The sequence below is a fragment of the Sycon ciliatum genome, chromosome 9 (genome assembly GCF_964019385.1).
Source record: "Sycon ciliatum chromosome 9, ocSycCili1.1, whole genome shotgun sequence".
Classification (NCBI taxonomy): domain Eukaryota; kingdom Metazoa; phylum Porifera; class Calcarea; order Leucosolenida; family Sycettidae; genus Sycon; species Sycon ciliatum.
The window spans coordinates 4,199,002-4,226,170 of NC_088651.1; the positions used below are offsets into that span (position 1 = coordinate 4,199,002).

Below are 27,169 nucleotides of genomic sequence, written 5' to 3' on the forward strand. Positions count from 1 at the left end.
CGAGCCCAGAGAATTAAGGAAGTGCGGGATCTGCTGCAAAGATCGGAGATCGTTGCTGAGAGCGAGGCTGACAAGGAGGAAAAAAGTGAACAGGCACCAGAAAAAGAAAAAAAAGAGAAATTTATGCATACTGTGCCGAAGCGAGAACCGCACCAGGGACCTGTCGGTCTGGAGTCAGGACTCTTACCGAGTAGTCTATCTGGGTCGTCGGCACCGAGTTCCTTGAGTGGTACTGCTGCCAGCTCGGGGACTGCTGCCAGCTCGGGGACTGCTGCCAGCTCGGGGACTGCTGCCAGCTCGGGGACTGCTGCCAGCTCGGGGACTGCTGCCAGCTCGGGGACTGCTGCCAGCTCGGGGACTGCTGCCAGCTCGGGGACTGCTGCCAGCTCGGGGACTGCTGCCAGCTCGGGGACTGCTGCCAGCTCGGGGACTGCTGCCAGCTCGGGGACTGCCGCTCGCGCTCCGAGTAGCAGTAGTACGAGTACGTCGGCTAGTTCTGTGCCTGCTGCGGCTCCCATCAGTACGTCGGCTAGTTCTGTGCCTGCTGCGGCTCCCACCAGTACGTCGGCTAGTTCTGTGCCTGCTGCCGCCTCTAGTAATAGTATGTCGTTGAGGTCTGTGCCGGCTGTTGTAACAGCTTCAAGGGGCATAACCTCGGTTGTAAACTCGGGTCAGGCTGGACCACTGACAGCCAGTGGCGGAGGCAGAGCCACCAGTCAGCCTGTAAGAGCACCAGTGGCCAGTACTAGCCTTCCGCCAGCAGTGTCAGCACCGAGTGTAGTGGCACCAGCACCATTCGCAGCACCAGCAACGTTTACAGCACCAGCACCGTACGCAAACTTTCCACCAGGTGGAATGGTAGAGCCATGGCGGCGGATGCCACGAGTCGGCATTCCAGTTTTCACCGGAAACCGCAAAGAGTACGAGCAGTGGCGAGCTGCCTTCAACGCATGCGTAGATGTCTCGCCAGCCAACGATGCGTACAAGCTGCTGCAGTTGCGTACTTACCTGAAGGGCGAGCCGCTGGAGACGATCAGTGCCCTCGGGTACTCGCCAGCAGCTTATGCAACGGCAAAGGCGAAGCTTGAGCGCAAGTACGGCGGCAGTCGAAGACAAATTGCTCTGCAGCTGGAGGACATTGAGAGAATGCCAACCGTCCGCAGTGGTCGCCAGCGCGAACTGGTGCGGTATTCTGAGCTGCTGGAGATCGCAATAGTAAACTTGACGGATGCGGGGCGTTCCCATGAGCTGGGTCCGGGAACTCTGTATAACCAGCTGCTGCGAAAGCTGGATGAGAAGCTGATCGCGCAGTATCAGCGTTGGCTATTCGTGCAACAGCAGCCAGAAACAGTCACCATGTTAGCAGTGTGGCTGGAACAAGAGGCAGAGTTCCTGACTGTGGCAGCAGAAACGGCAGACGGGATCAGCATATCCCAGCCAGCAGCGTCAGCACATGCGCCTGCCAACCGGCCAGCTAAGCCAGGATCTCACCCATACAACAGATCTTTTGTGGCTCGTAGCGGAAAGTCGTGTGAAGTATGCGGCGATGTCCATGGCGTGTGGCAGTGCGACCAGTTCAAAGGAATGACTGTTGTAGAGCGCTGGGTCAAGGCCAAAGCAGCGCGTCTGTGTTATCGGTGTCTGGCGAGTGGTCACCGCGGCAACGACTGTGAACGGACGAGAGTTTGCGGCGTTGATGGTTGCGACTCCACGCACCATAGGCTCCTGCACGGGCAGCAGCAGATCAAGAACAGAGATCCGCCCAAGGACAGACCAAGCACAAAGAAGCAAGGTGTGTACCTCGCCACTGAGGGGGAGGCGCAGGAGTCTCAAGCAGCAGCAACGACCATGAAAGCCAGTGGCGCTGGGAATTTGGCTTTGCGAACCGTACCAGTCATGATCGGCAATGGCAACAGACGTGTGCGTATCAATGCTCTACTGGACGACGGCAGCACGCAGACGTATGTCAGCGCCCGAGTAGCAGCAGAACTTCAGCTAAGTGGACCAAGCTCCAAGATATCAGTCGGAGTACTAAACGGACAGCGCTCAACGTACGACACCCAGGACGTCGGCGTGCAGCTCAGCAGCGTAGATGGCAGCTGGGAGCGCAAGATCCAGGCGAACACGCTACAGCAAATCACTGACGACATGCATGCAGTGAATTGGTCAACAGAGCAGCGGCATTGGCCACATCTCAAGGAAGTGACATTTGCCAGCTTGCCGAAGCGTAGAGAGGTAGATATGCTCATCGGCATTGACCAACCAGACATCCATTGTGCGCTGGAGGAGATACGTGGAGCTCCTGGAGAACCTGTGGCGCGTCTGACAGTGTTAGGGTGGACATGTGTCGGGCCCACGACGTCGACAATGGCTAGATCGTCATTGTTCCAGTACAGCTATGCGGCAGGGGTACGAGACCAGTCAGATGTAACCGCAGAGCTCAACCGCACGATGCAGCGTTTCTGGGAGGTGGAAGTGAGTGGTACCCACCAAGATCCAGCAATCGCACTATCTGTCAGTGACGCAGCAGCTCTGCAGACAGCAACATCGTCACTAACGCAATCGGCAGGACGGTACCAGGTAGCTATCCCCTGGACGGAGAAAGTGTCAGAGCTCAGCAACAATTTCGGCATGGCAGCGCAGCGGCTGCGTAACACGGAGAGCCGACTGGCGAAGAATGAGACAGTAGCGGCAGCGTACAACGGCACAATCAAGGCGTACGCTGAGAAAGGCTACATTAAGGAAATACCGTATGATCCAGCCGACACATCCAGCTGGTATTTGCCTCACTTTCCGGTAGTTCGGATGAACAAAGACACCACCAAGGTCCGGATCGTTTTTGACGCCGCAGCAAAGCACCGCGGCATCTCGCTGAACGATGCAATTCATCCTGGGCCAAAGCTGCAGCAAGATTTGTTCTGCATCCTGCTGCGGTTCCGCAGTCGATCGGTGGCACTTGTGTGCGACATTCAGGAAATGTACCTGCAGATTGAAGTGGCTGAGAATGATCGTCAGCGTCTACAGTTTCTTCATCGCGACGAGCAGCAGCGCATCAAGTGCTATCAGTTCCAGAGATTGGTGTTCGGGCTGAATGTGTCACCGTTCTTGGCACAGTTCGTTGTGCGGGAGCACGCCCAGAACAATGCCAACCAGCTTCCACTAGCGGCCGAGTCAGTACTGAAGTCGACGTACATGGACGACACCCTCGACTCTGTGGATGATGAAGTCACCGCCATGCAGCTATACGAGCAGCTGACTCAGCTGTGGGGCTCAGCGTCAATGAAAGCACGGAAGTGGCTGTCGAATTCCGAGGAGGTATTGAAGAACGTGCCGATCGACGATAGAGCCTCAGTAATCGACCTGAGCAGCAGGGAGCTACCGGCAACAAAGACACTCGGAGTGGCATGGTCCGCTCAGGACGATGTGTTCTCCTTCAACTTCAGTCCGGAGCATGAACAGTCCGTCACGAAGAGAGCATTCCTGAAGAAACTGGCGACAGTGTTCGACCCCCTCGGCCTCATCGCACCGTTTGTTGTTCAGGGGAAGATCCTGATGCAGGATATCTGGGCAGCAGGTCTGGACTGGGACGACACGCTGACGCCCACACTACTAGCAGCGGCCACAGAGTGGTTTCAGCAACTGCCTCATCTCACCAAGGTAGCAGTTCCTCGTTGCATTCGATCACCCGGCAGTGACGATGTGGAGCTGCACGTATTCGCTGACGCATCCAGTGTGGCGTATGGCGCGGTTGTCTATGCCAGAAGCAAGAGCAGCGACACTGTCCAAGTACGATTGGTAGCCGCCAAGACGAGAGTGACACCGCTCAAGGCCACCAGCATTCCGCGTCTGGAATTGATGGCAGCAGTGATTGCAGTGGAATTGGCAACCTCAGTGACATCGGCGTTGCAGTTGAGTATGGACAAGGTGGTCTTCTGGTCAGACAGCATGGACGTGATCCACTGGATTCGAAGTGCCAGTCGAAAGTTCAAGCCATTCGTTGCCCATCGTATTGGACTGATTCAGACGGCTACGCTACCTCAACAGTGGCGGCATGTACCGACAGCGAGCAATCCAGCGGATCTCGCGTCACGTGGTGCTACGGTCTCAGCATTAGTCAAGAGTTCATTGTGGTGGGAAGGTCCGTCATTTCTACACAGTGACTCAGCCGACTGGCCGACATTGCCAGCAGGTCCACCGACAGCCCCGAGCGCTGAAGAGTTTAAGCAGAGCAGCGCAGCGGAAGCAGTGAGCTTCGTAACTGTTGCACAGCCGCCAGGATTTCGCCTGAAGCCCGAGCGATATTCCGATTGGTCGCGTCTCATGCGAGTGACAGCGTGGGTTATGCGCTTCATCGGCAACTCCGCTGGCCGGAATCGCATCACAAGTGAACTGACAGCAGCGGAGATCAGTGACGCCGAGCAGTTGTGGATCGCGCAAGCTCAGAGCGAGGCGTTTAGCGACGAGCTGAAGAGTGTGCGCAACAAGCAAGCAGTGCCAGCCAGATCAGCGCTACTGAAGCTCAACCCCAAGGTCGACGCAGATGGGTTGCTGCGATGCGACGGCCGGACGCAGTACGCCGAGTGGCTGCCACACAACGTGAGATTTCCAGTGATCTTACCACGCAATCATCACGTCACACAGCTTATTGTGAAGCACCATCACGAGCTGCAGCAGCATGGCGGCACGAACCAGACGCTGTCGTCGCTAAGCACAACGTGCTGGGTAGTGTCTGCCCGTGAAGCAATTCGAGAGTGGGAGCGTGAGTGTTCGGTGTGTCGAAGAGAGAAAGCCAAAGCAGCGGAGCAGCAGATGGCGCCTCTGCCCAAGGTGCGGCTATCACCACCATTGCGGGCATTCGCTCGTACAGCTGTGGATTTTGCTGGGCCATTCGTGACAGTCCAAGGCAGAGGCAAGCGGCGAGAGAAGCGTTATTTGTGTCTCTTTACATGTCTACTCAGTCGAGCAGTGCACATTGAGATGGCGTACGGTCTTGACACAGATGCCTTCCTCCGCGCACTGTCTCGATTCGTCGACAGGCGTGGTCTGCCCATGCAGATGTTGTCGGACAACGGCACTAACTTCGTCGGCGCCAACCGAGAGCTCAAGGAACTGGTTGACGCCCTGGACCAGAATGCTGTACAGCGCTCAGCGGCCAACCGCGGTCTCACCTGGTCGTTCAATCCTCCGCTCGCTCCACACTTCGGTGGCGCTCACGAGGCGATGGTGAAATCCGCAAAGCGAGCAATCCAGCACATTCTGGGCAATGCAGATGTCAACGACGAGGAGTTGATGACAGCCTTTTGTGGTGCAGAGGGCCTACTGAATTCTCGTCCGCTGAGTTATCAGTCCGCAGACCCGAAGGATCAGACTGTGCTGACGCCAAATCACTTCCTGACGGGACAAGCGGGAGGTCGGTTCGCTCCAGAGTCGGTGGATGACACGCCGTTTCATCCTCGCAACCGTTGGCGAGTTGTACAAGAGTTAATCCAGCATTTCTGGAAGCGCTGGATGCAAGAGTGGGTGCCTGCCCTGAACCGTCGGACCAAGTGGCCGCATGCACAGAAGAGCCTGCAGCCCGATGACGCCGTTCTCGTACTGCAGTCGGACACTCCGCGCGGACAGTGGCCTCTGGGACGTGTGGTCAAGGTGTTCCCAGGAGCAGACGGCAAGGTGCGTGTCGCCGAAGTATTGGTGGGCGGCAAGCGCTACACTCGTCCAATCACCAAGCTGTGCCCACTGGAGTTCTAAGCAGGGTTGATCCGTGGTCTGATCAAGAGGGGGAGAATGTTCTGAAGACAGTATGCAGGTGTGTGCGTTCTGTGTGTTTTCTGTGCGTTCTGTGTGCCTTCTCTGTGCGATCTGTGTGCGCTCTGTTCTCTTGTGTATTCCCTGTGCGATCTGTGTGTTCTTCATGTACTGTGCAGAAGACTCCAGATATTGTAGAATTTACGAGTGTCACTATTATTTATCTACTGTGTTTATTCTATATTTTGTTAATCCTTCGTTCTTCCGAGAGCACAGTCAAAGCGTTTACTAGGAGTTAGTTACTAGTACATCACTGATTGTTACAAGCAGTTTACAGGTTAAAAAACAGCTGGTGTTGTTTCTAAGTTGATTATCTCGAATTTGAATTGTTACTTATCTTTGCATTCCTTCAGAAAGTCCGTTCTGCAGCTCTAGTCCGTCCTAGCGTAGGTTCTGCTCTGACAAGGCTTGCCTTCACCCTGTGGGTGCTAACACTCTCTGACAGGACATGGTTGAAATTGCTTTGAGTTCCCATCAGCACAGATCTTCGTTTTCCTTGTTCTTTGAACTTCCTTTGACTTCTACTTTCGAATTTCACTGTTTGTATTATTTTCAGACTTTTCTTGATTTTCCATTATTTTTGTCCACTGCGTGCCAGTACATATACAGCAGGGAGTCGTAAAATACACATGGTATTTTACGACTCCCTGATATACAGCTTGTGTATCGTCATGGCAGCGTGACATCATTGTTTTTCTCATATGCATGCACGTGATCTACGCATTTCTTCTTTTGAGCGCTGTGTGCCACGTAGCTTTGCGTGCGCCAGTGTCTTCGTTTGTTGAGAGTTCTTGAGAAGACGAGCAAGTTGTCGTTTCGGTTTCTGATGTGCGGTGGAAAGCGTCTCCACGCGTACACACGCTCTAGAATTACTGAAGGACAGCTCAAGGCGGGCTCTCCCTAACTGGCCTAAGCCCAGAGTCGAATAAATCTTGCACAATGCGCAAGATCAGGGAAAGATGCACAATTCGCTCTCCAATGCCTGCTCCAACAACGCAGTAAGCTGACGATTCTACTCCGCATAACCGAAATGACGATGAGTCGATGAGGCGAAGGCTCTTGTTGCTGATTGTAAACCTATATTAAAACACAGAAAACTGAATTATGTTGATGTTACGAGAAACAGCAATGAATGGAGATCAATAAAACTCCTGGGTTCCCTATTGGGCTCTGCAGAAGACGTGGCCATGAGAATTTCAAAAGCAAACAGTTCATTTGTTGTTGTTGTTGTTGTTGTTGTTGTTGTTGTTGTTGTTGTTGTTGTTGTTGTTGTTGTTGTTGTTGTTGTTGTTGTTGTTGTGTTTATTTTAATTCGCAATCAAAACGGGCAGATCTGCCCAATGAAAAGGTGGCGAATGCAGATAGAAAGTAGTAATTAATGAAATTGGGGAGGGATGTAATAAGGATAGAGGTGGAGAGAAACTAAGCCAGCTGATCATCAAACAGGACGTTTGGTACTCTAGGTACTAAGGGTGTGAGGGATTATGCTGGCGCGGAACTGGCGGAGCGTGGAGATGGCACGTATATTGCTGGGTAAGGTGTTCCAGAGCTGGGCGCCCGTGAACGGGAGGCAACCCTTGCCGAACCTGGTGCAAACTGGCGGTTGGCGCAGACCCATGGTGGAGTGCAACCTAGTTGGGCCAGCTGACGTAGGAACTAGGAGGGCTTGCAGATCAGAACTTGCGTGCCCATTCCGAGACCTCCAGACAAGAACGATGAGCTTCTGCCTGAATATCTCGGATACTCTGTATGTGTCCAATTTCAGCAGGAGGGTGCGCGCGGAGGTGTGATGCGAGAGTCCGAAAACCGCCCTTGCCGCACGATTCTGCATGACTTGTAGCCGATCCAATTGGTTGGCAGTAAGAAGTGGGAAAAACGCATTGGATCCGTACATCAGGTCAGACATGATGATCGCTTTAAAGTAGAGAACTCGGCTCTGATGAGTCAAGGAGCGACGCAACCTCCATAGTGCTCCGATCCTCTGAGCCAGTCGAGCTGTGCAGCGATCAACATCGGGCGTCCATGACAGATCCGAGTCGAGGAGCACTCTAAGATACCTGGCCGCAGTAACGACAGAAATCGGTGTTTCATGACAGCTTACATTGATCGTGTGCTGGGGCTGCTGAGGCTGCCTGTTGGGGTATACAGGGATAACTTGGCTCTTGGCTGCATTCAAAATGAGACCACGGGTCTGCAACCAGTCAGCAAGTGCAGAAACAGAGGCCGATAGCGCAGCAGATACCGTGTCGAGGGATGTGCTGCTGCTGATCAGCGCGATGTCATCGGCAAATTAAACCGATGAATACTTGTTAGCTATGGTTGGGACTTCGCGGGTGTAGATACTGAAAAGGATCGGTCCTAGAACAGAACCGTGTGGCACGTCACAGGATGGTTCATAAATGGCACTCTGATCCCGTCCAATACAGATACGCTGAGTACCGCCCCACAGATAGGCGGAAAACCACTTTAGGGCTGTCCCTGTTATGCCGATATCGAATAGGTCCTGGAGTAGCCGTTCATGACGAACCTTGTCGAATGCCTTTGACATAATTATCTAGAAGGCATATGCCTGTACACAAACGCTTGTCCCGTGCAATAAGAATACGATTTAGCATAAGTACCAGGGCATCCTCCGTTGAGTGGCCTGCGCGGAATGCAAACTGAGTCGTGGGGAGGGTACCAGATATGTCCAGAAACTCGGCTAGCTTCTTCTGTACGACTTTCTCCAAGACTTTTGACAATAGTATGGGACGTAGGGACACTGGACGGAAGTTAGTGGGAACAGACGAGTCCCCAGCTTTGAACAGCGGGATAACGTGTGCGAGTTTGAAGGCTGTGGAGACAGTGCCATTGACAAGCGAGGCATTAAACAACGTGGCCACGGACGCAGCTAGGATATCGGCACAGCACTTCAGAAGGTGGCCAGGTATCCCGTCGCTTCCTGTAGCTTTGGCAGGATTGATTTGTCGGAGAAGCCGTTCCACTTCGCCAAAAGACACTTGCGGCAATTCTGACATTGCAGTCTGAGGCTGTGGACTAGGCCCAGACAGATTCTGCTCGCCTCGCCTCGATATTTTGCCGCAAAATGTTGCTGAAAATCTTCGATATTTTGCCGAGCCTGGCACAAGAAACTCGATAATTTGCTCCGGAAAAACGTGTACTTTATCCACTTCCCGCACAATCCCGTACAACGTGAAGGATTTCTTCAGGATTGTGTTCTTGTTTTATGGTCATCAATGAATCTACCTAACAATGGATCGGGGACTGCTTGAAACTACTCATATATGGACAAAAATGACATAAAAGTGAAAAGGAGAAGCAAAAGGGTGATAATAATTATTATATTAGGTTCTCATGTGTGTTATTCGAACTGATAGAAACGGCATTGCAACACGATTATCGGGCACATGTTTTGTATTGCAAAGATGTTTCTATCAGTTGGAAAAAAACACTGAGGACCTAAGTAAAAACGAAGCATATCGAGGGCCTAACCATCAACAGCGAACACAAATTCGTGTATTTCGTCCAGAATTTAGATATATGTAGGACCTGCTACTGGGTATGTACGGTATTACCGCTAACTGAAGTTCAATCTGGACGAATACAACGAACTCTGTCTTCTTCGCCTTGGTCCTACCAATCGACTTAATACGGAGTGAATATTGACGAGTTAGCGCGAATAGCTAAAAAATACACCGCTTGCAACTGAAATCCGACCACTGAGTTCACATTTTAGCGGTCTCTATTTCGTAGTTTTACCATCCTGTGTTGGGTCTTTGCGAGTGTGCGCGCACCACTCAAGGGTCGGATTTCAGTTGCCAGCACTGTAACTCGCATAATACTTTGAGACTCGGGCCAAGGATGATGCTTCCATTTTTCACGATTTTTCCGCTTCCAGGCTGCCACTTCGAACCACTCTCTACATTATGTTGCTAACCAAACCTGAGCTGAGCTCTCACACGTTGCAGGATCTACATGATTGTAATAGGAGTTTTTTTATTTTATTTTTTAACTCTCCTATTACAATTATGTAGATCCTGCAACCTGTGAGAGCTCAGCTCAGGTTTGGTTAGCAACATACATGTTACTCATGTAGCTGTAGAACGGTGTTTGGTCAGCTAGGCGGGTGATATTTCGTCGCAAGTCTCTCGAGTCCGTCAGTTCATGGAGTGGCAATTCGCTGTTGTGCGGTTGCACCGCTTAATAATATTATATTATGCGCTGAACATACGCAATCTATGCGCTGAACATACTATTATAATGTACCTGTATTCGGGGAGTGCATTTCGAGAAAATTATACTTTTCAACGCTGACCCCTCACAGAATGTCACTGTGAACCAGTGAGCTCTGGATACGAAATCCTTTCCGAGTCTTGGTGACTCAATCATGGACGCTAAGCCGATTACGCTGGCCTAACTTTGCCATGGCAACCCAAACTGCTCAAGTAACTTATGGAGACACATACATGTACATGTGTGCCTACAAGACAAGAGATAAAGAGAAAAGACCGTTTATTGGAGATGTGAACAGCTAGAGAAATGAGCTGTCCTGCAAAGGCCGAATGAAGACTGAGCACGTCATGGTTAATCCGTACAGTAGTAGCCACAGCCTCGCGACCGACGCAGCCCCACTGACAGAATACTAGTAGCTAAGTCCATGATGTTTCTCTCTTCTATCTCATTATTTTCTCACCAACTCACCTTCCCTGTAACACAATAACGTATTCGTTGCCTTGTCATTGAGCATTTGTGCTCGTTTGGATTTGAGAATTCAAATAGAATATACAAGAAAACAAGTGACAGATCTGAAACCACCATCCGCTACATCTCATAATTCTTCCTATCAGATCGTCACGGAGGCCACTGGGTACGTGCCCGAAGAAGTCGACTCGTGGTGAGCAGTCCTCCGCATCTCAGAAGCGCACAGAATCCGAAGTGCACTAGACTATGTTGATTGAGTGGTTCATTACGAAACAAAGAGGATCCGACACAGTGCTTCCCCCTCACCTAGCAAAATTGGCGGTACGTCAATCGGAAATTGCTTCGCCTACTCCAAAGATATGGTGACAAGAAGCCGCTTGTCTCTCTCAGGGCCATTGCCTGCAAGCTGGCTTTTGTATATGGTGGAAAGAATTTGGATGAAGGGACGACCGTATTATGTAAAACACTGACTCATGCTGGTACCAGTTGCCTTGCAGAAAAGCGTGAATTCGGATCAAAGACCGAATGTTATCTAATTAACTCGGATACTGAGCCATTTACTATAATTAAAAATAGAAGAAATCACATGGAAACGAGTTATGAAGCAACTACTGTAAAACCGGAAATTCTGACGACCAAAACGTTTTTAACGTTTTTTGTAATTTTGGCATGATTAGGTACAGAAAGTTTAACGATGGCTACCTGGTCACCCATCTGTATGCCCATTTTTACACAGACATGCACCGATAACGTGTTTTCTAATAACGACAAATATTTGGTCGTTTTAAAAAACGTTAGACTTTCCGGTTATACAGTAACCACGACTGTAGCAAGATTAAAAAAAAGCAGTTAAAAAGTGCGATAACAGGGCACAAAACTGACTTCCGAGTTCCGTTATCTCTGATATTACTGCCACCCCAAATCGGGTGGTGTGTTGCTTTGCTGCTTCGAATTGCTGTTAGACCACATTGTTATGTCATCTCGTCATCGTCCTGTGACGGTCGGCATTCTTTGTTGCCGTGGGACATAGCTTGGGCACATGTTCGTTGTGCTCTTTCTTCATTTTGGTCCTACTATGACCTTGAAGCTTCTTAGCTGGAAGGCTGTTGGTTTCCGCACTGGAGATGTGTTAGAGCTAGGTCTCAGGTCCGTGAATTTGACAGTAGCATGTCAGTTTTGTACCCTGTTATCGCACTTTGTGACTGCTTATTATCTTGCTACAGTCGTGGATGGTTGCTTCATAACTCGTTTCCATGTGATTTCTTCTTTTTAAACTCTGATTTTAATTTTGTTGATTATCCTTATGTGATCAGTACTGGTAACAACGGTACGTGTACATTTAGTACGTATCTGCCAATCATCACGATTTGGCCGGGACAGTCCCCATATCGAGGATGGTAATACTAATAGACACCAAAAAGTGCATTTGTCGCATGCCTCACAACTACTGTACATTTGTATAATACATTTTCATATCTAGGTATGTCATTGACTCATTGTCCAAACTTCAGGCTTTGCATGTACAACACTTTCAACATATTGGCACCCGCAGACTTACAGGAATTTGCCTCATCCAGTCATGAATAACAAGCAATGACCCCATCAATTCATGGTTAGCAAGCAATGACCTCATGCAGTCATGGGTATACCAAGCAATGAGCTCATCCAGTCATGGGTACAACAAGCAATGACGTCATCCAGTCAAAGGTGTACCAAGCAGGCAATCACTGCCAAGATGAAATAGAACTTGTAAACAGCATGATAAGATCAAGAGGTAAGAAATCAAGAAATACAGTGTCATGGTAAGTATGGATATGTACAGGAACATGAAGTTAGTCTACTGGATCACTATGTACATGTACTTCAAAGTAAAGTAGAAAAAAGTCTGCAAAGGAAACATCAAGTAACATCAACTAAACATTAGTGAAAAGAAGTAAGTAAACAACATGATTAGACTCAGGTGCAGAGCCAAGGAAGGATTAATTTATAAGAAGTGCCCTTTGGTCCTCTTTTCTTCTAAGTTTACAAAATAGATTGATACCAAAGGTCCCTCCGTTATTGCAAACAAATACCAAAGGTCCCTCCGTTATTGCGAGACAAATACCAAAGGTCCCTGGGTGTTCGTCCTAAAACGGTTTCACTGTACATCATCCAGGCTCAAAGGGTTAACATCCAAGGTGTAAAGATTGCCATCAAATGCACTGAGTAGCAGTACTCCATTGAGTATTGCCAGTGATTGCGGGCTAGAACCCCCAATCTCTGCATTGGGTAAGTCAGAGACACACCCTGTACGTGTATTATACACACTACACGGTGTACACATTCTGAACTCGGGAGTGACCCGGACACTGGCTATGACTAGACTGTCATCAGACAGTGAACATGAACGGCTATTCACCAGGCCTACACCATCTAGTTTTACAGCCTGTTGCCAATGACCATTATCAGTGTAGTGGAGGAAACACCCAGTTGAACCACCTATGATGTACAGTGAAGCATGGCAGGCTACAAGTGAGGCCCATACACAGTCACATGGGAGTGGAGGTGGGGAAGGTGAATTGGAAGTAAAGGATTTCCACTGCCTGTCAAAAAGTGTGTAACAACTCACATATTTGGCTGGTAAGGAAAGTGCACACATGGATCCCGGGAAAAACGTGCAGCCACCTAGAAGACTAACACTAGTGTCAGTAGCATGAACAACACACCCCATGTGGTGGTTATTTGGAACCTTTGCTACTTCCACCCACTGCCTATCACGCTGGGTGTACTGCAGTAGAACAGATTGATTGCGATTGTCAAGACAATACATGTACAAAACCTGACCAGTGCTTGCCAAGGACGGGAATTTGAACGGACCATCATGATGAGAAGGAAGGGGAAGGGCAGTCCAGTGACGCATATCTGTAGTCTGCTTGATGCTTGTAATCTTGGACTCACGATCGGACCAGACAGCCACGAGAGTGTTCTGGTGGTTGATGAGTTCACACCCACCACCACACTGGGATGGTGCAGGTACTTTGATCCACTGGAGAACATACACACAGCCACAACACAGAACAGCACATGCAGTCATGCAGGGAACAATCAGAAAATACGTATGTACATGTGTAATGAACGATATGTGCCAAGGGAAATATACTCAAGTACATTAAAACCTGGTGTAAGCGACCTCCCCATTGTGCAACCAAAGATGGTGGCTATAGCTGGGTGATCTTTAGAACCACGTACAATACATTTGTGGCATCCTGCATCGTGCACATACAGTAAAGCCTGTCATGGCGACCACTCGGGTAAGGTAACCACCTGTCCTAGAAGAACACCGCAGCCAGGACCAAGGGATGCTATTTCCAGTCAAATGACCCTGGATAAGGCGACCACCTGGTATCAGAGACCGCATTTTGAAGGTCCCTTGAGCGGTCGTCTTAGACAGCTGTTTCACTGTACTTGCATGTACTCATATTAACAGGTGCTGGGCATAGAACATATTCATAGGGACGAAGCACCAATGGGTTTTCACACACGGGAAAACAGGAAGAAGAAAATTGAAAACAAATTTGACAATACCTTTCTCTCTCTCGTGATTCGCTGAATCATCCCCGGCGTCAGAGCCAGAGAACGTGCGACGGGTGCAGCAGAGTGCTGTCTAGAGTTTTCACCAACCTAAACAGCGAAACAAAGAAAACAGGACTGTTCTTATTGTCCGCAAACTCCAACGCAGCCACTTACACATACAAATTTACATCATACCGCGAAGAGTGAGACGTAAGCAACATTATTGTTGGACGGGCTGAGGCGAAGCATGCCTTTTGTGTTATACACATTGTCAATGTAATACAGTAAATATCCGTCAAGATGTACTGGGCAAGATCTGCTTCTAAATAGGATTTTTGCACGCACTATCGAGCTCTCATTTTTCCCCGCCGACTTGACTTCACTGACTCACTACTGCTGTCCAGAGAACACAAGAAGCCTATCGAACCTTCCAATGAGCACAAGCTCCAGGGTGGGAGTAAACACTAGAGAAGATAGCTAAGGGGTATAAGCCTTTTGCGCGTTGTACAGATGTACGAAGTTCAGTACTAGGGCGTAGGTGTGTACAGAACCGATTGGGTGTTCATTGTGCGCTATGCATGCGCATTTGACCAATTTTAGCCTCATAATTACTGGCAAACAATCCCTATTCCAGCTTCTTCACTTTGGTTAGAACTAATGACTAGCTAGATCTTTGTCAGAAAAGGTTTTCGATTGAAATGCCTTCAGGGCCCATTTCTTAGTGGAAATAGCAGAAAACACAATAGGGTCCTGCACATTCAACACCCATTAGGTTCTACGGGATTTCATGCATCTGTACAACGCGCAAAAGGCTTATTGTTGTTGACGTGACGTGCCATTTCACTTCAAAATTGGCGTAAAACTCGAAATTTCGACCTGAGCTGCGGGTCACTCGCGCTATTCTCCAACGCACCCACCGCCAAATAACGCGAGCTGAACTTTCTCGTCACGTCAAATATAGCGTGCAGCTTTTTACTGACTACCTCACACAGTAATCGCCAAGGTCGCCGTCACTATTTCTTAAGATCTGCTTACACTAGACATGTCAGCTGTCCTGTTTGCCATGCTTTCTGCATTGGAAGTGTGTCTTCCGCTAGCACTGACGAGTGATGCCAATCGTCCAGATCCAGTGCCACTTCCCACACTGACCTGAAATGTATTATTATTATTATTATAGGCTTTTCCGCGTTGGCATCGCCAAGCAAGCTTGGCTAGCCTTCGCATAAGCTGCTCCATGATGATGAGACGAAACAATGAATGCATTTATATACGATCTAGGACAGAACCAAGGTTGAGGGTATTTTTGAAGGAAGCTGCAAGTTGTGTTGAGGAACACAAAGTCGCAAACTCCACGAAAGTAAACTGCAAGAAATGTTTTGGGGTTGATTTCATGATTATTGTAGTAAGAGGTTGTGTTAGAAGTAGGGGTGAAACGAATACAGTCGTCCCTCTCTAATCCGGCACTTGTTTATCCGGAACCCTTGCCAACCGGCGCACTTTCTGACGAAACCGATTTTTTTCGTTCAATTCCTACATCTTAAACCGGTACTTGAATTCCGCCTCCGGCAGTGACTTTTTGAAACGAATCACTCAAACTGCACGTAGTTTGATTTCATAATCCGGCAGTACGATCGTACAGGTGCACTCCTTGCCAGGCCAGGCAAGGCCAGTCTGGTCAATGTTGTCCAGGAGACAACGGCTAAGCAGTCAACCATACTTTCTTATTTTAGCAAGGAGTAGTGTCCTGCCAATTTTCAGGTGTGTGTGCGTGTGCGTGCAAGAGTACATGTGAACATGTTCTCTGTTTTACTTTATCACTTTATCACTGTGTATATTCCTGGAGAACAATTGAGAATATAAAGCCGTGCACCAAGTACTTGGGTCGACACGGAAAAACCCTGCGTTTTGACGTATGATTCATGCATGCAATTGGGTAGGGCCGGGTCAGAGGGCAGGATTTCTTAATCCAGCACCCTCGTTAATCCAGCAGAAAACGCCGTAGCAAAAGGTGCCGGATTAGAGAGGGACGACTGTATACCGAACATTCGAATATTCGTTCGTTAGGCCACAGCGAACGAACATTCGTAGTTCTCACGGACATTCGAACTTTGAGAATGTGCGTACGGTACGATAAACCCGTAAAAACATCGCAATCAGTCACGATCGTTTCACACACCGCCTGTACGAGTAGTGTAGAATATGTGTAGCTGCATGCTTGTGACCAGCGCTGCGCCAGTTGGTACACGACCCGCGCGCGCGCGCGGTTCACGATCTGAACCGGCACTTGGCTGGAGTCGAGGCGACGACATGTAGACGAACATCGGAACAAAGCACGTAGATCTACGAGTACTTACATATTTTTGCTGCTCGCTCTTCCTTTGACCACTTCGTAGTTTTCTTTTGTTTCGAGTTCGCACTGTTCCCATGTCAGAAACTGTTTTCGGTCGTGCTCCCCGTTCTGTTGTTTGGGATCAGTTTACCAAATCCTAGGATGAGAAGTCAGCTACCTGCAGGATTTCCCGCAGCGTATGTTTAGTATGGCAAAACGGCGAGCAACCTCTATGCGCACCTGAAAACACAACTACGGTAACTTTCAGCATTTTTCTGTCGTCTCTGGGAGTGCAGTTATTTCCACGGCATCAACACTGAACAGGAAGCAAGTTGATGACAAACGTTGCTGTGACGCAACGTTCTGGTCCTCGGTATGGCGTTGCTCAGTTGGAGGCTAATGTGCCTCAACTTTTGAAAGACGTACTGTAAAGTTAGAAACTTTCGCAAGTGATTAAATTTTGCTACTTTCGCGGCCATTGCGCATTCTGGAGAAGAAAAATCGCCACAAACTGCTCAGTACGTACGTGCATGGTAGACAGCACAACTACAAGATTTAAAAAAAGAGGTAAAAATCGCAAAATATTCTCATCACAAACCAGCCGCATTCATGAAAACGCAAAATTTGTGTGCCACAAAGGTCTATTGCTATACTGTATTCAAAAATTCCACTATTTTCTTGCCCAAGCCGGTTCGTGCGCGAGCACGCGCGTGCGATGAGAATGTTAGAGAATGTTCGTTCGTTCGTTCGTTAACATCAAGAACATTCGAATACTCAAATTTTATGTCCGTTTCAGCCCTAGTTAGAAGCATTAAAGGTTGTGTTTTCACACGTATGTTGTTTATATTCCTATTCTTTTACAGGATAATATTTTCACGAAATATGTTAGTCAATGAGTTTTGTTATGGTACACCGTACAGCCATGCAGCTGCCACAGGTGGAAGCAGTATTAGGCTTTGATGTATGCTTTTATCACATTGCCGCATAGGTCTTTCCAGTCTTGTCGTGACTGGGCGATGGCATGGAGGTTCTCAAGTTCCTCGCGTTTCTTGAGTGACCCCCCGATACGCTGCAGGTCCTGGTGAGTGGTACGTGGCCGGCCCCGCCAGGTGGCAGCGGAACTTGGGTTTTCGAAGTATGCTGCCATCATAACGCGTGCTGGTACATCGTCGTCTAGTCTCAGGACATGGCCAAAGAGCCGCCACCTCGCTCTCACAATGGTTTCCCCTAGGGGCTGGGAGTTGGTGCACTTATACAGCTCGCTATTTTTGATGACTTGAGGGTACTTGATCCCGACGACTGTTCGCAATTGACGTCTGTGGAATGCTTCCAATCGCTTGATGACATTGCTTGGGACTCCCCATGTTGAGCAATTGTACAGGAGTATTGGTGTGATAAATGTGTTGTATAGCTTGACACGTCTGTTCTCTCTCACCTGCGAGCCCCTCACCCACAGTGCCCAAAGTCGTTGAAACGCACCTGTGGCCAACTGCATACGCCGAGATATATCTTCCCTGTCACCCAGTAGCGATCCCAGCTTCCGGGTCAGCCTCCATTCTTCTGCAATACAGTCGCTGAACCTCTCGATATGGGTGAATTCTGTCTTGGCGGAGTTAACTGTCAAATCCCATTGCTTTAAGGTGTCTCCAATGGCAGGGAGGCATGATTGGAGGTCAGTTCCCCTAGATGACAGAAAGTCAACATCATCAGCATATGATGTGTCAGTTGGGAGGTGCAGGTCTATGTCGAGTTGTGGCCGGACCGGTAAGATATTTCGCACGTCCCGCAAGACCGCTTCTAGATACACGATGAATAGCACAGGAGATAATGAGTCCCCCTGTGGGGTGCCTCTGTCGGTTTTGAACTTAATGCCATCCGTTCCCGGCAATCGAACCTGCAAGGTGGTGTGCTGCAGAAGATATGAAATCAGTGTAACGTCGTCGTTGTCAAGAAATGACGCAAGAACATCGATCAGCTTCGGACGTGAGATTGTATCGAATGCTTTCGACATGTCCTTTCCCAATCACTATCAGTATTGTTCAACTACAGCCTTGATGATGGTGTGTTCCCGTCCTCCTGGAAATCATCCACTGTAATACCGGTGTACAAGAATAGAGGGTGCGCCAAAGAGCCTACCAATTACAGACCTATATCCCTTCTCCCATGCATAGCGAAACTAATGGAAAAGATTCTCTCGGAACGTCTACTTCGATACTTGATGACCCATGGTGTAATTTGTAAAGGTCAATTCGCATATGTACGCAACAAGTCTGTAACGGACCAACTTATCTTGCTAACCCAATCAATGGCTGTAAATATTGATAATGGCACAAATTTTGACCTGATATCTCTAGATTTCAGGAAAGCTTTCGACCGGGTCGACCACTCTATACTCCTAAAGAAATTCGGTAAGATTGCTACAGCTTCGTCAGTAAAATGGCTGAAGAGCTTCTTAGGGGATCGACAAATTGAAGTGAAGGTACATAGCACTAAATCGAAGAAGCGGAGCATCAACTGCGGAGTGCCTCAAGGTTCCCACCTTTCACCACTCCTATTCCTACTCTATATAAATGACCTGCCCAACGCTATGCAACATTGCACACAATATCTATTTGCAGATGATGTCACCCTCCTACTGGCTTACAAACCTGAAGACACCCTCGCCAGTAGAGCGAACATGCAGTCTGATCTCGATGCATGTCAAACATGGGGCAGGAACAATGGAGGTGAATTCTCAGCAAGCAAGACATCCGTGCTGTGCCATAGAGCTATCAATGATACACCACCTGCAGGAATCCAATACCAAATGTACAATGAGCCATTAACGGTGGTTTCTGAACTGCAACATCTTGGCATCACCTTGACCGACAACCTGGATTTCCGCAAACATGTCGCCTCAATAACTTCGAAGTTCAGATATCGAGTGCACCTACTGTCAATTATGTCCCAGCAACTTACGCCTTCGGCAATGATCATACTGTACAAAGGGTTCGTAAGACCTGTGATCGAATATAGCTGTACGGTGTGGTCGTTTGGATCTAATAAGAAACCCATGACCATTCTTGATCAATTACAGGCAAGGTTTGCTAGAGCCCTACTGAAAAAGAAAAAAATTGCATTTGATTACACTTCTTCCAAATCTGTCTTAAATTCTAAATGCTCCCTAGAGTCACTAGCCTATCGTCGTCAAATCATCAGTCTCACTACTTTTCACAGATATGTTTTCCATCATCGTGATTACCTTGCTGATTTCCATTTCAAGATTACGAATAGTGAGCGACGACCAAATAAAATCATTCTTCCCAAATTTAAATCATTGTCTAAGTCTCTCTTCATGTTCCGAACTGCTATTCTATGGAACTGTTTACCCCCCAGTCTAACATCGGAAGCCTCGCTCTATAAGTTCAAAGCTGCCCTCAGGAAATTTACAGCTGACTATGCTTATGCAATCAACGGAATTCCGCCACCTTGCAGTTGATTTTCCCCATTTCTCTCCTCATCAATCCCTACTTCTCTTTGTACATACATCTACATCTACTGTTCTTTCAATCAAATGAACCCCTCGATAGGCACATTGCCTTTGGGTCATTTCATAATAATAATAATAATTAGGCCTGAAACCGCTCTGGGTGGGAGATAAGTATTTATGTATTTTTCTGCTTACACGGGACAATGCTATAAGCGACAACACCTTGCGCAACACCGTCAACAGTACTATTGGTCGCAGGTTTGATGGGGGACCCTGGCCTTGCCAGGTTTTTGAAGTGGGATAAGAGTCCCGTCGCCAATACAGAGTGCCTCATTGTTGGAAATAGCGGCATTGTATATCCGAGCTAGCGCATGGTGGAGAGAGGCAGGCCCGTACTTGATAAGCTCACCTGCCATGTTGTCTGGTCCGGTCGCACGGCCGTTGTTAAGGCGCCTTGCTGCAGATGTGATTTCCTGCTGTGTAATTTTTTTGGCAATTTTTTCTGTACTTTTTGTTTGGATGGTAGTGTTAGGCTGAGTGAATATCTCTTGGAAATGACTCGTGATTCCGCCAACGACGTCTTGAGGGTTCAAAAGCCGTCGTCCCTCGGCATCATCTATGGTGATGGGTTGTTGTTTCTTTCGTTGGAGCAGGTGCACAGCTTTGAACATGCGCGCGTCATCTTTCTGGTTCTCAATTTCCGCCACCTTACCGTCCAATAATCTGCTTGCATTGTCTCTCGCTTGCCTGCGAACTTGATGAGATAACTGGTTTTTGTGGAGTTTTAGACGTGCTGCTACTGCTGCATCGGGGGTATTCATCAGTTTAAGCCGGATTTTCCGCATTTCTTCAACCATAGCCGTCAGTTGTGGGTCAGGTATCCATTTTCCTTTTGGCGGTCTTGTTGATGCTCCCAGGGTAGCGCTGGCCACTTCCATCACAGTCGTATGTACCTGATCCCATAGCTCCTGAGGGGCTAGTTTTGTGTCTGGCTGGCAGCTGCAGTGTTGGGTAATAGCATTTCCCAGAGCGGACTGGTATTCCTTCCGTATGCGTGGATCGGACAGCCTATCCACTGCAATTTTCAATTTTTCATGCCAACTCGCTGTTTCTTAGCGTGCTCTATTGGGCCCCACACACCATGCAACCGGCCCAGCTTCATTCGTGCCACAAGTAATCGGTGGTCCGAGTCCAGCAGGGTTCCAGCGTAAGATCTGGCATCTGTGAAGAGCTGGCGCTGACGAGTGGAACACAAGATATAGTCTATTTGATTATAGATGGGAATGGGGGCTCCGCCACTTGAATTATTCTTTCTCCATCCTGTCCATGTTGTGCAGTGCCGTGCTGGGTGCTGGAAAGCTGTGCTGCAGCCAAATAGGGAAGCTGAGTCACAATAGTCAGCGAGAACCTTGCCAGAGTAATTCTGTCGTTCTCTTCCGTATCGCCCAATGCATTGTTGGAGTGATTTATTTTGTGTTCCGAGCTTGGCGTTGAAGTCACCGAGTACGAGGAAGATAGATGAAGAGTTTACCTTGGCAACTGCAGCATTGAGTGAGGAGTAGAAGTCGTCCAGGCAGTCTTGGTCCTGCGCAACTCTAGTCGACGTCGGCGCGTACACGTTGACGAGCGACAATAGTTTCTTTTTTGACAGTCGAATTTGCAGAACGGCAACTCTATCCGACTCGCTCCAGATTCGATACACTCTGTCGAGGAGCGAGTGGTGTATAGCAAAGCCGTTTCCATAATGTCGGCAAGTCGAGGAGAGGCACACAATCCTGTAGTCGCCGTGAACTCCATCGTAGCCGTCTTGAATTTTCGTTTCTTGCAGAGAACAAATTTGAATTTTATAGCAACGCAGGTCCTCGGCCAGCAGTTGCTTTTTCGTGTTGGACGATAGACCACGAACGTTGAACGAACTTACACTAAAAACAGACGGTACTGGTTGGAGCAATTGAGACATAGCGTGTTCCAAAGGAGTCAGAGGACTCCAGAGGAGTCAGAGGTCTGTCAGTTCCTCATCCGAATTAGAAATGTACAGGGCAATATAACACACACACGTGTACACACAAACACACACACACAAACACACACACAAACACACACACACACATGTATACCAGCGTATGGTCGCAAAGACATGCACGTGCACCCAAACACACATAGGTTACATACCCAAGAGCAAGCGCATGCCCAGAAACACACACAGAGTAAGAGCTGTGGGGTGTCGGCATTCTCGATATCACCATCACTGGGTGTGCACAAGTGTGCAGGCTCCGGCAGCGTAGAAACATCCTTGTTCTGGTTTTAAGATTAAATAGCATACTCTACTCACGTTCCACAGTGCAATGGAGATGGTGTTTGTGGTTATTTTGAGTTGCTCGCGGGCTAGAGAACCATATCTTATAGAAATGCTCATTACACTGCTACACACGTGTGTCTACACGGCACCCAGTGGAATTGTATGTCCAAAAATGGTCATCATCTGCATTTGGTTACAAATTCGGATACTGTAAAAGCAGAAATTTTCGTTGGTGTAATATTTTCGGTATTGTCTAAAATCGCCGGTTTCGGTGGAGGGAAATCTTCGGTAAAACCCGTTTTCTGTGTATACAGTACCGGTAGTACCGAAATTTTCGGTGCGTTTCATTTTCGGTAAAAATTGTCGGCACCGAAGTTTCCGAAAATAAAACACCACCGAAAATGTCTGCTTTTACAGTATGTGAGCTTTCGGAAAACACCATTGGTGTTCCATGCACTGATAATAGTGAACCAAAATTGCTCAGATCAATGGATGCTCATGCTTCTCTTTCTTCTACATACATGCACATTTGAGTCAAAAACTTTTAACTTTTAGCCCCTTGAAAGGGGTTAAAAAGGAGATGATGATCAACTGCATTCCGTAGTGTCGCGTATAAAAGTATGACTCGAATAGAAGACGGTTTTTCGAAGCGCGCCATGACACAGAAGCATGTTACTTGCACAGTACATGATTGTGTGGCAGTATGCATTGCACAGTGTAGACTGATGATGTTGACGTAGAAGAATGTTTTGAATAGAATCATAACTTGAATAGAAGCATGCCTTGATCCCCGGCTTATACGGCCGTAAGCACCTACTTTAATACGCGACATTGCGCGTATCCACATTCTTACCTGCAGTGTTGAGCGAAGTTGTGAAAGTTGGTCATTCACGCTTCGGTTGGTCGCATTGAACTGCTCACTGATGGCTGCACGTAGGTCTGTCAACTGGGTGGCAACTACTGCTGCATGTCCTTCTTGGCTAGTGACTTGTGCGCGCGTCTCAGTCATTTGTTGGTTCGTAGTCTGCAGGCAGTCATGCATCTCAGTCACTTGTTGGTTCGTAGTCTGCAGGCAGCCACGCATCTCAGTCACTTGTTGGTTCGTAGTCTGCAGGCAGTCACGCATCCCAGTCACTTGCTGGCTCGTTGTCTCCAGGCGGTTGGACACCCCAGTCACTTGCTGGCTCGTAGTCCGCAGTTGACCGCGGATACTGGTGGTTTCAAGCTGGGTATCACCCAGACGCTGTACAATGGTGCTGAGCTGGTCCTCTACTGCAGAGCTGCGTGTGGTGATGTCAGCAATGCATGTAGCCTGCTGGCTTAGCTGCTGTGAAATCGACTCTAGCTGCCTGGTAAGTCCTGTAGCAGCAGCGCTTGGCTGACTCTGTGCATGACCATCAAAAAGACACAAACAGACGGCAGAAAACAGCCGGAAAAAGAGAAAGGCAGATGAACAATTAGGTGAGCAGACAGACAGATACGGTGAGTCAACAAATAGTCGGCGCATATTTATTTTTGGCTATTTCTGGCCTAAAACTTGTTGCAACTGAAATGTTGCTTTGCCAGGTTTGAGGTGACAGTGTATACAGGTAACAGCAGTACATGCCGAATATTAATAAATGCGGCCGAAATGTGTGTTTTAGCCCTGGGGGGGGGGTCTGAAATTAAAGGTACCGAAAATTTGTAGACTTGCACAGGCAGTAGACCTACACCGAGAAAGTCACTGTACGTCAATGTTTGTTTGGATTTTGGATACATTTGAAAGTTACATTTCAAGCACAATACAAGTACATCACAGGGATATCACTGGGCAGTGGAGGGAGGCATGACTGGGTGGGGAGAGGGGGGGGGGGGGGAGAGGGAGGGTTGTCTCCCCCCCCCCCCTCCCAACCCCGAGGTGATTCGGATGTTTCGGCCAACAGGGGAAGTTGTAGTGCTCTTCCAGTCCCGGCAGAACCGGCCCGGTTGGTAAGGCCATAGCTGGACCAACTTTTTGCCCGGCAACGTGTATTTACTGCTTAGGGGTTCATGCGTGTACCCTACACGTACATACACATGTACATATCATACACCAGGGTTCTAGCCAGGTCAAAATAGTAGGGGTAGGGTTTCCCCAGATCGGCCGGCTGAAAAATTCACCGAAAACGAGACTTATCGAAAAATCGCTAAGCTTTTCGCCAATTTTGGAGGGTTTCTTTGCACCGAAAATCTACCAAATCTTCCACTATCTCACCAACTTTGAAGCCAATACGCCAACAATTCTCTTAGCCGATTTTCCAATAATTATAATTATTACAATTTTGCAGCCGATTTTCGAGGAATCAGCTGATTTTGCAGCCGAATCTGATGTATTTTGAGCTTGTGGTTTGAGCTTAGCGAAAGCCGCAAATGCGAAAAAAAAAGAAGAATAAAACGGGCGCCGATTCGGGGAAAGCCTAAGTAGGGGGGGGGGGGAGGGACATGGCAAACAGTTACCCTGGATCCCATTTTTCCACTTTCCTGTATAGTCTGGGTTTAGTGCTAGGCTAGACCTCTCTACAAAGCAGTGTACAATTACCGGCAGCTAGCATTGCTTTTGGCCGGAATTTTTTGGTGACGACTGTAGTAAAAGTGACTTTCGACTGCATTTTCGTTGAATTGCATGAAAACATGAAAATCGGAAATGAAAATCGGAAATGACTTGTTCAGAGTAGGGGGCCGCTGCGCCCCCTCCCCCCCCCCCCCTTTAGCTAGAACTCTGATACTGTATAAGTACAAATTTTCGTTCATGAAATCTTTCGTTAGATCACTCCACCAGCAGGTTCGTTACGTGCTAAATTTCGTTTTGGGTCGAGGTCTGTCACCCCGAACGTTCAGAAAAAACACTAGTTTGGTACAAACTTTAGTTATTTCGTGCCCCCTTACGAATGTAGGGAAAATGAATTTCAAACGAAAGTTTGTATTTCTACAGTAGTATAGGTGGTCATATCAGGACTCCCTGGTCTACATGTGTGAACTGTGCCTGTGGATCACTGGATGGCTATGGAAACAATACATTCATGGGTGTGTGTGACTGTTTCTTTGTAGTCATATGTCAGATACTCATATCATGAAGGTTCCATGATTTGAAAGCAAAACGACAAATTACTCACCGGCAAAATACTGTTGAACATTGTCAGGAAACCTTTGATCTCTTCGTGCGCTTGCTCGGCTGACGGTCGGTCCCCGGGACAGTTAGAGAGGCAGCGGCGTATCAATGGCTTCAATGGATGTTCATCCGGCAAACGTGCTAGGTAGCGTGCTCTGCGTGTCGTCTCCGGAATCACTTCTTGAACTTCTTGGCCCCGCTCTCGCACGACGACGAACTGTGGCGCTGCAACCACGTCCATGCCAGGCATAACTCCTGTTAGAACGCTCAGCATCATTACACCAAGCGAAAACATGTCTAAGGGACGATCGTAATCCGGAGCCTCGCTCAAAGCCTCAGGTGCCATAAATGGCAGTGTACCTGGGCAGCGAGTCATCTCCATGGCCGATCGGACTTGGTGCGGTTGTTGTCGAGGTGAAGTCAAGCACACAAATTTAGCAACACCAAAGTCACTGACTTTGGCCGTGCCATTTTTCACGAGCACATTCTTGGGCGCTAGATCGCGATGAATGATTCCGAAAGAATGCAGGTAGCGAAGTCCTGCGCTTGCGTCGCAGAGGTACGACACGAGCTTAGGAGTATCTTCTCTGCCATCTCCGATGCTAACGTCTTCTAGGGACGCCGACAACAACTCCAGGGCCAACGCAGCATTCCCTCTTACCCGAGCTAGTCCTATCAGTTGGCATAAATTCGGGTGGTGCGTCCTACTAAGACGAAACACCTCTTGACCAAATGCTCTGAGTTTACGCTCTCTGTCTTGAACACCTGGCTCAACCAACACAGGATGTAACACTTTGAGAGCGATATCGATACCTTGCCAGTTGACCTTGTACACCACTGCATCCGATCCCCGGCCGATTTCGTCTTCGTCTCTCACCTGAACGTCACCTAGGAACGTGATGTGCTGGTTTGTCAGCCCTAGGTCATCAAGCAACGCCTGACCGTCGCGATTCATCACTACGACTTTGTGGACGACGGTCACAAGTCTTTAGTCAGTCCGTGTTGTGTGATAAGAAAAAAATTCAAACGGAAAGCCTCCTCCCCTCACTAACTCAGCGCTACATAATCATGTAATAATGCTCAACAGCCTTTCGTTGCTTCTCTATGGGATCGTAGCTTCGCAGACGATGCGCGGGCGATGCGCGGGCGATGCGCAGGCCCAGGCAAGACGCCAGTTATCTTGGGATGACTGGCGTCTTGCGATACCGCAGATCCACGTAGATCTACCATGCCCAAAATCCTGATGTTCGGCTTAGGCAGGCTACAAAGACAGTCGGTGCAAGTCCTGTAGTGTTTGTTCTGTGTATGTGCTAAAATTCATGGCCAGGAGTCTACGTCAAAACGTGGCCTTCATTCCATATATGGCCATGAAGACCAGGGTGCTGCGGTCAAGCCAGCGCGAGCACGCGTGCATGCACGTGCAGCACTGTACCAACTAGCTAGCTAGTTGTAGCTGGGCAAGTGTCAGACTCTCAGGGCCTTGGCCCAGGCCAGTCCGGGATGAGGGAGCTGCCACGCCTTCTGCAACATCTACGCAAGTCCAATGTCGATAACACAGCCCCAGCTGGGCGGGCTGCTGGATCATCATAATAAGCCTGACACATCTGATCATGTAAACACGCTCTAGAATTACTGAAGGACAGCTCAAGGCGGGCTCTCCCTAACTGGCCTAAGCCCAGAGTCGAATAAATCTTGCACAATGCGCAAGATCAGGGAAAGATGCACAATTCGCTCTGCAATGCCTGCTCCGACAACGCAGTAAGCTGACGATTCTACTCTGCATAACCGAAATGACGATGGGTCGATGAGTCGAAGGCTCTTGTTGCTGATTGTGAACCTATATTAAAACACAGAAAACTGAATATGTTGATGTTACGAGAAACAGCA

The 27,169-nt window shown here is 48.6% G+C and overlaps 1 protein-coding gene across 4 annotated transcripts in view; it reads right to left on the reverse strand.

Moving 5' to 3' along the window:
• LOC135824841 (uncharacterized) overlaps positions 1–26,357 on the reverse strand; it is an 82,337-nt gene extending 55,980 nt beyond the window's left edge. The window contains exons 1-5 of one of the 4 annotated variants that reach the window (XM_065337562.1): positions 25,287–26,357; positions 23,009–23,539; positions 15,094–15,207; positions 14,071–14,166; positions 12,176–13,531 (exon numbers count right to left, since the gene is read on the reverse strand). In XM_065337562.1, the coding sequence (XP_065193634.1) occupies positions 12,644–13,531; positions 14,071–14,166; positions 15,094–15,207; positions 23,009–23,539; positions 25,287–26,237 (2,580 nt within the window). In that variant the 5' untranslated portion in view covers positions 26,238–26,357 and the 3' untranslated portion in view covers positions 12,176–12,643. Of the gene's footprint in view, positions 1–12,175; positions 13,532–14,070; positions 14,167–15,093; positions 15,208–23,008; positions 23,540–25,286 lie in introns of those variants that run through there. The other 3 variants (XM_065337564.1, XM_065337563.1, XM_065337560.1) reach the window with 3 other exon arrangements.
• Between the last annotated feature and the right edge of the window lie 812 nt (positions 26,358–27,169).